Source organism: Anopheles bellator, chromosome 2 (genome assembly GCF_943735745.2).
Source record: "Anopheles bellator chromosome 2, idAnoBellAS_SP24_06.2, whole genome shotgun sequence".
Classification (NCBI taxonomy): Eukaryota; Metazoa; Arthropoda; class Insecta; order Diptera; family Culicidae; genus Anopheles; species Anopheles bellator.
The window spans coordinates 12,820,398-12,833,993 of NC_071286.1; the positions used below are offsets into that span (position 1 = coordinate 12,820,398).

The following is a 13,596-nucleotide window of genomic DNA, read 5'->3' on the forward strand; positions in this document are numbered from 1 at the left end:
ATGCTGCTTACGATGGGGTCGTTTTCTTTAGATAAGTGAACTCCACTCCGGCCACAATGCTGGTATCGGTTGCCGAATGTTCCTTTAATGAAAAGCCCTTTTTGGCCCAGGCCGACGGAGGGACGAAAAACGGCCAGCAACAGGCAGTCGTAAAATACGGAAGGAAAGTGGAGTTCTTCCGGTTCGCTGCAGCGTAAGGCTCACCGAATTCGATCCCAAGCTCCCGTTCTCATTCGCTAGAGAGAGGATCACATGACGGAACCGAAAGCTAACATCCTTTCGTGTGGCAGCTCTACGGCTTTCCCATCGCAGTGCCCTTCCGGCGAATAGGATAGAAAGCGAGAAGGACAGAACAAAATACGAAAATACTCATTTCGATGCAATGTTTATGGTGAGCTCGAAATGCATTAGAATCTTGCGTGTAACGTAAGGCCAGCGTTCCGTGCATATTTTATTCATAGCAAAACATTAACCAGAGAAAAAAATCCTTTTCTTGTCCTGTTTGTGACTGCGACCAAAGGACCATGGTGTTGTGACGGTATTTTTATGATTCACAATGAATTTTTAATGTAACTTTTCCGAGTTCCACCAACGACGTACAATAAAAAAAACCTCATTGTGGTGAAGTACGCACGCCATTTCTGATGGACTGTTCTCGACCCGGACTTCAAAAGTTCCCCGGAGTCCATTTAGTTTGTGTGTTTGCGTCTACCAACAGACTCTTGGTCGCGGATGTTTGCTGACGGTCTCCAGAAGTTGGGCGTTCCAGTTGCAAAGACGACGGAAAAGACCGGTCGGATGGAATGGCTTTTTCAAGAGTTTGCGCTTCCGGCCGTTGCATGCATCTCGTGCTAAATTTAGACCGTACCCGTCTTTAAATGATGGTCTGCCCAAGTAATGGCAACAACAAATCAACATACGCATGCACTATGCCGGGCGGGTACAGAAGGTTAGTGTTCCAGAAAATAATTCTCCTTCAAATTTGGAAACGGTAAATAGAAAGTTGTCGAACGTAAACTAACGTGTAAAGTTACGTGTAACTAAAAACCTCACCATTTCTGTGGACCAAACTGCGCTTCGCAATTCACATGTTGGCGGACTTCCTCGTGTGTTTCTCGTCGTTGGAAGACCCTGCCGGTGAAACTAGAGCCGGCCATTCCACCAAGGTCTTTCGACCGCAAAACAGTATTTGCCAGAGAAAGCGTTTTGCATTTCACACGTGCGCGGGCCGGTAACGGATGGAGCCGGTATGCTTTACATTGGCCTTAGTCGTCGTGTTGCCGATCGGCGATGTTGATAAACTATTTCTCATTTCATCCTCGTAACATCGGTTGGGAAAACGGTTTCGTCCCCCCCGTCTTCAGAGCCCCGGCCCCGGCGAATCCAACGAAATTAACCGATCGATTCCTACAGCCTTTCGGTGTACGAAGGTCAGGGCAATGGCGCAACGGCGGCAGGACGACGACTTTCATCGCCTTTCGGCCCCTTGCACGTGCCCGTTGGGTTGGGTTGGGGTCACAAACGCCCGTTGCCATTGCCAAGGTAACCGGTCAAACAGAATCGGAAGGACGACACCTTGGGGGGGTTCATGGTCGTCGTCATGGCTTTTGGGGTTGCTCAACAGCGTTGTGGACCCCAAACCGGACCAATACGAATTAGAGAATATTAAATTCTCGGTGACAGAGTCATTGAAACGATTCGTTATTTGATTCACAACCCTTTTTTACCCTACAGAAGTCGCCCGGTACATCACGCTTGGGATGTATTTCATGTTTAGAACTTGTCCCCGGGATGTTGAACTAGTTTTCACCATCCTCATCATTTTACATTATAATGAGATTCCGCTGCAGGGTTACGGGTTTCGCCGGTCGAGTGTCGTAACCGCGATGATGGTGGTTGGTATCGGTCCGTGGTTGGCGGCAAATTTACCAACCACGGCGTAACAGTAACTTGCGCAGATTTTGATATCACCGCTTCAACATCATCATCATCATCATCGTCACCGTGGCAATAATTACCAGCATCGCGGCAACAACATGATATTTCTAATTAACTTGTCGGCCACCCAGGGCCAGATATTGGGGGTAATTGGATCGGCCACTGGGTTTGGGCGCTTAAGGTGTTGCAGCCACGGCAAGTGCTGGCTAATTGGGATCCTCCTCAAACATGGCTTACGATGGAAGTTGAAGGACATATTGTAACACAATTTATTGCCAGTTTTTGCAAATTAATTCCATCAAGCCTCTGTGACGCGTGGGATAGATCGCAAATTGGAATTAACCTTGACAGTTGGCGCTGACACCGCAAGACCTTCACGCGAGCGTGACACAGTCAGGTTGGCCATTCGGGCAGGATCGTTACAGAGCGCTGGTCTCGTCGAAAAATAGAACGCTGTTCCATTCTCCGTGACGGTGACATCCTGATGGGCTTTATGTGTTTGCTGCGGAAGCTTATCGAGGTCCTGGAAGGAAGGCCCGGACCCATGTTATTGGCGAACCATGAAACGCGACCCCAATAAACGAGGTTTATATTATGTTGGGTTCCTTTTTTGGGCGGTCTACGGTCGGCGGCGTCTCACCATTGTTGGGACACTCCGGGAAATCGCCTTCCCTGAATTCGTTTGAGGCTTTCGTATCCGGCTTTGGCTAGATGACCAGCTCGGGGTTCACGAGATTCAGCGACCCGGCACGAGCTTTGACAGTTGCCCCCGGTTTTTTTTTTGTTTGGCTGGCACACCAAATGGCCATTCAATGTCCAAAATCGATTTATTCGATCGCTTTTGGTGTACGCCATTATTACGCGATCCTTCATTATGCATTATGGTTTTCGATTGGGAAGCACAAAGTAAATGTGTATTAAAGCGTGGATTTTCAAGTGTACTAATTTGAGTGTTAAATCAAAAACGGGCCCATTTTATAACGTCACCTGGTACAGAAAGGCACCACTTCGGCAGCCTGCGTTAGTCAATCCGCTACTTGTATTCCACGTGGTCCGTTCGTTCCAATAGCACCTTCCACGAGCCGGATTGTAAAGGTTTTGTAATACATGGCCAGTCGAAAAACGGCCACCGCAGTTTCGTAGACGATCGCGTGACAGACCACGACCCACCAGTCGATAATTTTGCCGACTCGCCGGTACATAAACGAAGACGAGGAATCCGAGAAGGTTCCGAAGAGACCGAGAAACGAGACGACGCCTGACGAACAGTGTTCCGTGGAGCGTGAAGTAGCGAACGGAGCACAGTGCGCCCTAAGGAATGGCCGTTTATTTGGTGCCTAATAGTTCACACATTTTTAAGAATTCAACAGAATATTTTTTGCCTCTTAGCATCAGAAATACTGAAACGGATGAGCGCACATTAGAAGTAAGTCGCACGGGCCAACCCATAAATGTTTAGGTGGTCACAAAAATCGTCAGCCACTGTGCAGCTCCCGCGCGCCATTTTCGTGTGCCTGGCTGTTGCATTTGCCGTCTGCCGATGCCGCCTTCGACAACAACATTGGCGGCACTACGCCGGACCCCCGTTGATTGGAGTCGCTTTTCCTACATTTTATGCCTCGGTTTTCCGCACGGTTTTTCTTTTCGCTCTTTTCCTGCCACAATAACGATAAAACAATCACTTGTGTTGTGTGGCCCTCCGCGTACTCCGGATCTTTCGCTGAAAGGAAGTAAACAACTTTTTAACGATTCGTAGCCAACACCCGGACCCCGTGCGTCTTGTTTCGCCCGGTTCGGTTGTGTTTTCCACACGAAGCGAAGAGGCGGTCAGCAGATCTCCACCCGAGAGCTTCGAGCTCTGGCGGATTACCTCTCCAGGGGGGCAAGGCGCACTAATTTATTATTGACCATCTCAAGATCGGTTCGCGGGGCGCGGCGAGACTGGGCACGCTTCTTCGGTCTCTCCGGTGGGCGCCGGTTGAGGAATCGAATGTAAACGAATGAGCCCAATGGGCCGCACGTGTTCCCGGCCGCTAAATCGGAGGTCGACGGTTGTTGGAAAGCGGAAAATCTTGCCCGAAATCGGAAAACGGGTAAATCGCGCATTGTGTGTAGATTTACGTCGGTCGGTGAAGCGATTGTAATCTCGCACGCAGTCAGGTACTGTTCTTAGAGACGAGCTCTTCTATCGTGTAAGTGGGGTCATTCCGTTCCGCATTAGTCTCAGGGTTTTTAAATTATTTATCCAAAACCGCAAACTACGAAGGTAACGAACTGAATCTCAATGTCTAAATGCACATAATTAGCGAAGATCGTATGAAAGTGTTTCGAGAAATGTTCAAAATATTCAGCAGCATTCTGGTTTGCTAATGTGTGTTGTGATGAGTTAATTAGAAACTTTTCTGCTACACTTGATCTTCTCTGCTCGAGCAATCTCGTGCGATCGTTACGGCGACGTGCCAGATATTCCGGATGAGATAGAGTTCATTCAAATGATATTCACATCCCAGACGGTGGCGTTTACTATCACATGACGTGTATTCCCAGCGCATCGCCGGCGCACATGCACCGCGCATAATGAGTGCAACAACGCGTTGCATCTCAATTGGGTTTCGACTCGTATCTTCGGTCGGCCCATCTCCGGATTGAACATCTTCAATTTCGCTCGACCATACCGGCGTTGAATAAGCATTTCTCTCGGCATTCGCCGCTCGCTACTCGCAAAATGCCGAGCAGCCGAGCGTTACGGCGACGTTATAAATTCAATTTCCAACAGCCACCACCGTCAACGTGCGCATACGAAATTCAGACCCTTCAGCCCACGGAATTATGCCCCTAGGGAGGGGCCATAATTACACACCATCGGCGCGGTGTGGTCGAGTCGCAACATTAGAAAATGCCCCCCCACCACGTTGGATGGTTGCGCCCGGTTCCCAACGAACGGTTCAACCGAAACCACAACCAACCGAGACGCCAATGCGCAAATCGTGTGCCGCGCGCGTCTCTGAAGGTTAAGATAGAAGGCCCGGTGCCGGTGTCTCCGGTTCCCTTTCGCCAATTTCGAATTTTTATGGTTTTTGACAAATAAAGTGATAAATGTTCGCCGAGTCCGGATACAAGGGAGCTAGGTTTTAGGGTTTCGGACAATCAAACCGGCGACGGAATCAAGCGTCACGGTGAAAAAAAAACTTGTTCCACAAAGCAAAATAATCAATACATATCAACCCACTGCAGCGGCTTAAGGCAGCTTTCACTGGGGCTGGGCGTTCGAAAATGCCGCATTTCATCAAATAGTCCACACCGGGCACCGGAACCTAGCACAGGCCACGCGGACCCACGTCTGCCTGTGGTGAGGATAATAATTTATGGAAGGTGTGTCCGTCGTAAAGCCAAAAAACCGGATTATTTCCCGGCTTCTCAGCCAGCTGGTTTCGTTAGCTGCACCGTCAACTTCGTCGATTTTCAGTTAGCGATGTTTCAAATCTGATCGATTTTTCAACACCGATCTGACAGGCCATTGGGCTGTTACCGCTTTATGACTTCTATTTGTTTGCGAAAACTGTCTATTGCAGTTCAGTCGAGGGCACGCTGTGCGATGATTTCGCTGCCGGAATTCTATCGGCCTTCCGGCAGGCTATCTGGCCCCTGATTTCCCATGACCGGTGGCACCGGGGATGGTGTGTAGAAAGCGAGCCGCGGCCGAACGAACTACTCCGGGAGCTGCTGCCGGCTCGGTCAGCTGGCGCAATAAATATGCCAATAACCGTTACGCCTGATTCATTACCGCCGAGAGGCCGAAGGCTTCGCGCGCTCCTTCTGTGTCACGTACCACCGTACCGGTCAACCACGTGTTCCGATCGCCGGAGTCGGAAAACCGGTCCGCTGGTCGGACTCCTGTGGAACGCCAAGAATTTCGTTGAACATTCCTTTAATCGCCTCTTTCGTCATCGCGTTACTCCCGGCCTCCCAGTCCGGGCTTCGCGCAACTTGGTTCATTTACCCCGCTGCGTCATACCTTTTTCCAATCAATTTTTCTTTTAACCAATCGAATTGGGAAACCTGACGCCCGGTACAAGGTGGCTCCCGGAAATGGCGCTGCCAACGGGAAGCGTATTAAGTTTCGTAATAATTTTCCACTTGGCCGGGGAACTCCACAGGGGGCTTGAAAAAATTGGAATGATAAAATCCTCCCCAGAAAGCCCACCGACGAGGGAAGCGTTTCCACAAACGGGTTAATATCCGTCAAGATGCTGGCACCAGGGGCCCAGCGACGGTGCGCGTTGCGCAGCAGGGGATAGCCTATCGTTGGGGCTTCTTGGGTCCACTCGTGTTCGCTGTCACGTTCCGTTCGGTGAAAAGCCTGCATAAAATGAGCCTGCCACGAGCAGCACGTTTCGCTGTTCTTGGGCGACCACTCGGTTCAGCCAGGCGCCATTTCCATGAGTGGTGTTCTGGAAGCGGCAATGGGTGGCCAACCGGAAGATGCTGCCGCTGGCGGGGCAATTGTCCTTCTCGTAAAGAGTCATGCGGACAAGGTCGACATCAGGCGGCGGCGGCAGCACGGTGACACGTGTTTCGAGCCGGAAAGTGTCACTTTGTAACCGGAAGTGCCCGGCTGCACGGCCGCCCGGTCGGTGTTCGGTTGATTGGCCCGCTGTGCGCCGGGCAACTAAAACGGATCGTTTACGACTTGGTACTCTTGGTATCATCAGAAGCAAATGAAACACCAAAGGGTCCTTTGCGCCGGTGTGCCCCCTGCGAACGGGGCCATGTCGTGTTTAGATGAATTCTGCAGAATAATATGGAGTTTGATGGGAAGAAACACCTGTCAGTGCCGGTCTTTCATTCATCGTTACCACCGACAGTGTTTGACGTCGGGCACTGGAAAGGATTTAGAACAGAGGGAGAATATTTTACGTATGGCGCGCGAAAGTGACACCACCGGAAGCCTTTTTTGTGTCACAATGTAAACTGTAGAAAGCAACTAATAACTCACCATGGCCATATTTTATTTTATTGGACCATTTGGAACCCGCAGCTTTGGGGCTCCCTGTGAAAGTCAGGGAAGCGACGGCGAAATTAGCCCAAGCGAAGCGAAAAAAAACCTTCCGAAAATGGAACCACTTTCCAAGACAAATCGTCCGACGGATGGCGATAATCCTATTTCGTGCATTTGCACCCAAAGTGAACGAACCGAACCCAACATGGTGGTTGACTGAGCCCGTTTCAGTTCGTTGGCCGCCGCCCCGTTCCGTTCCGCCGCCCCCAGCTCGATCGAAGCAGATCGACTTCGTTGCGTAGTTTGGCGTATGGGCGCAATCAGCTAAGGACATTAAGCCTTTCTCGGAAGCGTGGCGTAATATGGAAGCAAAGAAGAAGCTCAAAATTCTTCATCTTAGAATTGGAAAAATTTATTTTCATTCATTTTATCCATTGCCAGTGTTTCCAATCCAATGCAATTCAAATGACGTTTGGACAGTACTGACGCTTCTTAACAGCTCTCGTTTGGTGCTCCTCGTGATGCTTGGCTCCTGAATTTCCGTCGAATCAAGCATTAACTTAAAAAGGAAGATGGGTGGCCTCTCTACGAAACCTTGCTGTCTGTCGTCTATGTGTGGGTTTTCATTCAGAATATAAGATAATGCTTCCACCCGCAGATAGCGCCTTAGTCCATTCTGGGAAGTAAAAATAACCCACAACAAGTGCGGCGGTGGACAGAGGATCGGCCGGAACATCCGTGGAAGACACTCGTCCACTTTTAGAACAATCGATAATTGGCTTTCAGAAGCAACATCAAAGTCCCAAAGCTCTCCGGTGGTGTGCTGGTAGCGAAGGACACACCACCAGCCGTCGATGGTACCAGAACCGAGGCAGAAATCCTAGACACACCATGCCCGGGGTGAATCGAATGCAAACACATGAGAACTTGCCAGACCGAACACGACCGGAAAATGTTCCAATGGGAAACGGGACACGTGGTGCTGGTTGCTGTGTCCTGCTCAAGTGCCCATCGTTCGATCAGCCGACGACGACTACGAGGACGAAGACTAAATAGGAAATGAATCATTCATGAAAAGTGATCCAAATGGGGTATTTCGATGATCGGTCGGCTAGGGGATGCTTGTGTATGTGTGGCCGGAAAAATGCCAATCGGAAATGCTATCGGAAAAACCCCGCTAAGCTATACGCCATTAACATTTATTATACTAAAATATTTGTATTGTGAAAGCACCAAGCTTTGAGGCATAATCAAATCTCTACCGATTCCATTTACACAAACCTAACGCCTCCATCACAGTCGGACACTAACTAGGCCCATTTAGGTCACCGGTGCCAAGATACGCGATGGCCAGATTAGAGTGAGGCCCCGAAACGTTGGCAACGGTTAGCGCTGGTGAGAAAATTAGTTCACATGAAACGCAATTTGTTGAGCCTTAGCGACTTTGTTGGTCATCGTCCTCGAAAAGGTAGCTCCGTCAAATCAACAACACAAATTGGATAAGGGAAATTGCCCATCCGGTCGCTGCTCCGATAAGGTTTCACTCAGCCGTGCGAAGGAAATTCGGCATCTCGCAAGAACCGTAAATTAAGTGTTGTGGATTGAATGGATTTTCATCTCCTACGAGTTTCTTTTTCGCCTGGCGCGAAGAAAACGGACAAAAATTGGTTTTGGCCAAATCAATAGCATGACTACTTCGGCGGCTTGTGCTATCTTGTGGTTGATCGTTTCGTTTAACTTGATGTCGATGGTAATCGATGAAAACATGGATAGTAAACCCGCGTGAAAGTATTTGATGAAACGATGTTAGGAGGCAGCACGTTGTGGTCGATCAATCAAGTATCTGGGGAACTGGAGACTAATCAAACTATAGGTCATATTCAATAATAGAATCCACACACTGGCACGCTCCAACAGGCATTTTAGTTAGATCACCCATTGAAACCCAATAGCCGTGATGTTGTTCGACAAAGCTCCTTGGGTAGCGATTGAATTTAATGTTTTCAGCCGACAAATTAAAGTCAACCCGCAAACAAGGTGACCGTCCTTTCCTGCAGCTTCCGTTAAGAAATTAACCATTGCAGGTGGGCCCCGGCCCCAATGTTTGGTTTGAGATCGGAGGGGCGTGCACGCAATGACTAGAGGAAGACAATCAGGTGAGAACACAGCTAATGTTGTGCTTTCATTTCACAATTGTGTCCGGGAAAAACGGACATCTCGTGCGCGCTCTGTCGAGGCCCAGAGGCACGCGCGCCCCGAGCAAACCCGATGATGATGTTTTGATGGTGGGAATTATGATAATGCCGCACGATAAACATAAAATCAGCATAACCACCACCAACAAAGGCTTGTCAGCAGGTCCGAAAACAGTGATCACTTTCGATGACACCAAAGCTGCGCGGTAGCGGAAAAACAAATAAATTTGCCACCATAAATTCTATGTTCACTTTCGCCCCAAAACCTGCCGTTAGTAATAAGTATGTTTAATGCAATTAACTCTTGGTTCACTCTGCTGGGCGAAAATGTCTTCGAAGAGATGGGCTCCGTTGCTTTCTTCTCATCAAACTGAACGGATTTCTTTCTGAATCGCAATGACACACCACGTTTACTTTGCAATTACATACAATACATATCTTTCGTTTCAGCCACTCGCGGTGTGTGCCAGTTCGTTTTCGGATGGAAAGTGCGTGAAGCCATCGTTAGCCACCAACGGATCCGTTCCATCCACATCACCATCCGGGCAAGTTCATTAAGGAACAACCCTTCGAGACTTGAAGTACAAAACGAGGACAACGAGCCTAACACCAGGCCAAATTTTGTTCATTGACCGGACCTTTAAGTAGGAAGCGATGTACAGCATGAACGCGGCCAACATTCTCGAACTGCAAACGTGGATCGTTTACCAGCGCGTTGCCGTCGAGTGTGCGAACTGTTTGTGTAAGTGTACTGTCCTTTAAGCCTCGTGACCTGACAATGACCTAGCGTAATGAGAAAGGATCACCAAGTACACGAACCCCTGGATCGGCTCCCTGGAAAAGCGGCGAAGCGAATCTGATTTCAAAGATCTTTAAGCCACGATTAGCTGATTTTCGGGGTGAAGCATTCATCCAATGATCGAATGCACCGACGAAAACCACCTTGGAATGGTGGAGAATCCTTCGAAAGAATCCTTCTTTTTCTCCAAAGAAAAAACTCATTGAGGCTTAATTGCTTAAGGTTAGAGCAAAGTTCTAAACGGATTATACACACGAAACAGGCCGTGCTAAGAAATGAAAATATGGCTGTGCCCGTTCGAAAATTCTCTCCCTACGAAAGGAAGGAATAAATCCGATCAATCAACATTAGCTTGCACTAGTCGACGGAAACGGAAACATTCGGGGCAACGTTCAACTATTTTATCAGAATTCCCTAGAACCGAAACTAGAATGTGCCTTTCTAACACTTCACTCTCACCCAGAAGAGTAATTCTAGTTTTGGGGGCGTTTTAGTATTCGTTACTCGCCCTAGTCGCACGAATTGGGTTCGTGTCCCGTATTCGCTCGAGTTGGCCGACTACTAATTCTACCACAAGCGGAAATTACACGTACGGAAAACCCTAGTTTGCCGTGGTGACTCAGGCTACTGGCTCGCGTGCAAATGGGCCGTTGGAATAAATTACTATATTCAACGTTTTTTGTGGAAGCTTTTCCATACACTGAAAATCCATATTTTATATCCAAGTGTGATGATGCCGGATCCAGGTACACACCTCGTCGTTTGGTAGCCCTTTGTTCATGTACATTTTTCTCTCTCATCTCGAGCCACTCATCACTGTTCTGTTCTGTTGCTGTTTTCTATTATAATTTTAAAACATTTATAATTTACGTTTGCTGCTATGTTTTGTTTTTCTTTCCTTTTTCAGGAGCACTCTTCCGGTCCATTAGTTTGTTATGATTTATTGCTGAACATATTATCTATCGAAATAGCAAATTCGTTTGAAAGCGGCGAGATTAAGTTTTAGCTGCAATCACCTCCTACCATAATGATCGATACAGGTGGGTAAGACACGATCACATCAGCTTCATTTATTTCGCAGGTCTTAAAGCTTTCAGTTATACATATTTCATGTTGTGCACCCCAAAAAGCAACACCGTTTTGGTACCTGCTCTCAAACAAACCACTAATTGCTAAAAGGAAAGTCAATAAAGCTGGGGACTGGAATCAATCACCAACCATCGGGGCCAGTTTGTGTTTGTACCACAAAGTACCACAGTTTCCCATTTCACGCTCACCAATTACCTGTTCCGGTTCGCTCGAAAGTGTAAGATGTGACGCGCGATATATCAATATGCTGTGTCTTCCGCAAACAACAATCGAATCTCCTCCACAATCGATGCGTGCACAATGATAAGGGCCAACCGTGAACGTTTCGGTTCGGCAGTGGCCAACTGGACTAACGGAATTGTCTCAGTGCAGGAAGTTTCCTCGAAGCACGCTCTTTCATTTACGGTCCCTAATCGCCCTCGTTTTGTTTGCTCTTTTTATACTTTCCCCGCAGTTATGACCGACAATGCCTTCAAAGCAAAGGACATTGGCCTGCGGGCGCAGAAGAAGATCCTATCGCGGATGGCAAACAAAAATGTGGCAAAAGTGTTCATCGACGGTACGACTGCCTCACTTCTGGACAACGTCTACCGGTTGGTGAAAGTTCACGTAAGTAGTGCTGCGATCCGTCGCGGTGCCGTCACTTACTATACAGTATCCCCCTACTGACGCGTCCATCCCTCTGTAGACTGGCAGCAAAAAGGATGCCGAGCGGCTAGTGAAGAACATAATCAAAATCGTGATCAAGATTGCGGTCCTCCACCGAAACGGGCAGCTAAATGCGGACGAGCTGAAGCAAGCCGAACGGTTCCGCTCCAAGTTCCAGACGCTGCAGATGGCCATCTTGTCGTTCTACGAAGTCGACTACAGCTTCGATCTGGGCTATCTGCAGAAATCTCTTGCCGATTGTCGCAGTCTGCTGCGGGCCGTCGTGGTGCACCATCTGACGGATAAGTCGCTCGGTCGCATCGACGAGGTGTTCGACACGTTCGCCGATTCGTCCCTGCTCGAGACCGCGTTCCGGCAAGACTCACCGTACCGGGAGATCATGGACAAGATCGTGGTCGATCTCAATAAGGCGATGGAGAACGGAGACATTTAATGCGCGCCAGGTGTTTACACGCTCAGTCATTAGTCAGGCACGGTCGGAGGGAATCCTTTAGAAGTTCCCCGCGCTTCGTAGATTTCGTCACAGCAAACAAAACACCCCCTTCAAATGTCAGCGCACCAATGCCCAACTCTGCCTTGGAATGCCGCATCGATTGGACCGTTGCTCTAGTGTTAGTCGGAAGACAGTTATTTAAAAAAAAACAGTCGATCCAAATCGAAAATCGAGTCAGCGAGCAGCGAGGGACGGTTCGAGTGCTTCACCGTTAAGTGCATCGATCGATCGTGCTTAAGTTAAGTTATTTAGTAGCAAGACGAAAGGGACTGCATTATTGGGTAAGAACAGTATGTTAGAACACAGAATCTAGGCGGATCATCAGTGCTGTCCTAGGTGTTTGTCCATATCAAATGTAAGCGCTTTTCCTGAAGATATTTAAAACGAACGAACAGTGTGCACCGCGCAGTCCATAGATGTTGTGTTGTGAAAGTGTTGAATGATAGCTATTTACGAACACGCAAGACACCAGATTCTCTTACCTTATCTCACCCATTCAACGACCAAATGCTACATCACCCTACACGCAAAGGCACTCGGAATTCTCGGAATTTTTTCAGTCACCTTAGATGGCTAAAAAATCAATAGCCTATTATAGCAACCAGATATATGAATGTCACCCAGTGGAAACTAGCCGTATAAACGGCGCACAAGCAAACCGAAGCTCAAGCAAACGGACCAGTTTTCGAACTCTTTCGACCCAGTTTAAGAGACCACTAGTTTTTTTTCGGTACGTCACCAAACAGAAAAGCACAAAAATTTCAATTTAAAAAGAAAACCGAACCACACACAGGACGCGCGGAGGCTATTGAAGCACCATTAGAAGGTAGACCGAAGGTTAGGAAAGTAAAACGTCTTTCAACTATCTAAGGAATAGTATGCTTCTCCGGCACTGTTAAGGGAACGTTGCTTGCATTATACTGATAGTTTATAGAACAATGATGAAATGATGTCGGAGAGCCATGTGTTTGTAAGGTTAGTTGGTGTTGCGACCGTGTGGCACACCGTAGATTGATATTGAACAAAATAAAATCTGAAGATATTTTGAATGGGCACCTAGTAAACTGATGATGGTTTTATTGGAGGGTAATTTGTTTAATTATAAAAACAACTAACCTAACCGATTAACGGACAGTCACATTCAAACCGGGCGCCGCCATGATTGTGGTGAGATTGTAAACGGCGAAACATTTCATTGCGTTCAAATTCACCATTTCATGAAATATTTCCACCTCATGCACCGCATGTCGACTGTTTACGTCGACTTGCGGTGAAAACCTTGAATTTAATGTTCAAAATGCCGTTAAATTCAAAAATCGCTTCATAAATCACATTTTTATCCCGAAGAAGCAGACAGGAAAAATGATAAAACATACCCCTTGCTTGTTTGAGATTTACTGAAGATGGCGAAACG

At 47.9% G+C, this 13,596-nt stretch overlaps 1 protein-coding gene across 2 annotated transcripts; it reads left to right on the plus strand.

Annotated features, from left to right (window-relative positions):
- Positions 1–9,602: 9,602 nt before the first annotated feature.
- On the plus strand, positions 9,603–13,214 carry LOC131209703 (tumor necrosis factor alpha-induced protein 8-like protein). 2 transcript variants are annotated; one of them, XM_058202827.1, is made up of 4 exons: positions 9,603–9,874; positions 10,839–10,971; positions 11,475–11,629; positions 11,709–13,214. In XM_058202827.1, exons 2-4 carry the CDS (start codon positions 10,959–10,961, stop codon positions 12,120–12,122), a joined length of 582 nt encoding a protein of 193 aa, XP_058058810.1. In that variant the 5' UTR covers positions 9,603–9,874; positions 10,839–10,958; the 3' UTR covers positions 12,123–13,214. The 2 variants fall into 2 exon arrangements, with proteins under 2 accessions (XP_058058810.1, XP_058058809.1); XM_058202826.1 differs by lacking the exon at positions 10,839–10,971.
- The last annotated feature ends 382 nt before the right edge of the window (positions 13,215–13,596 follow it).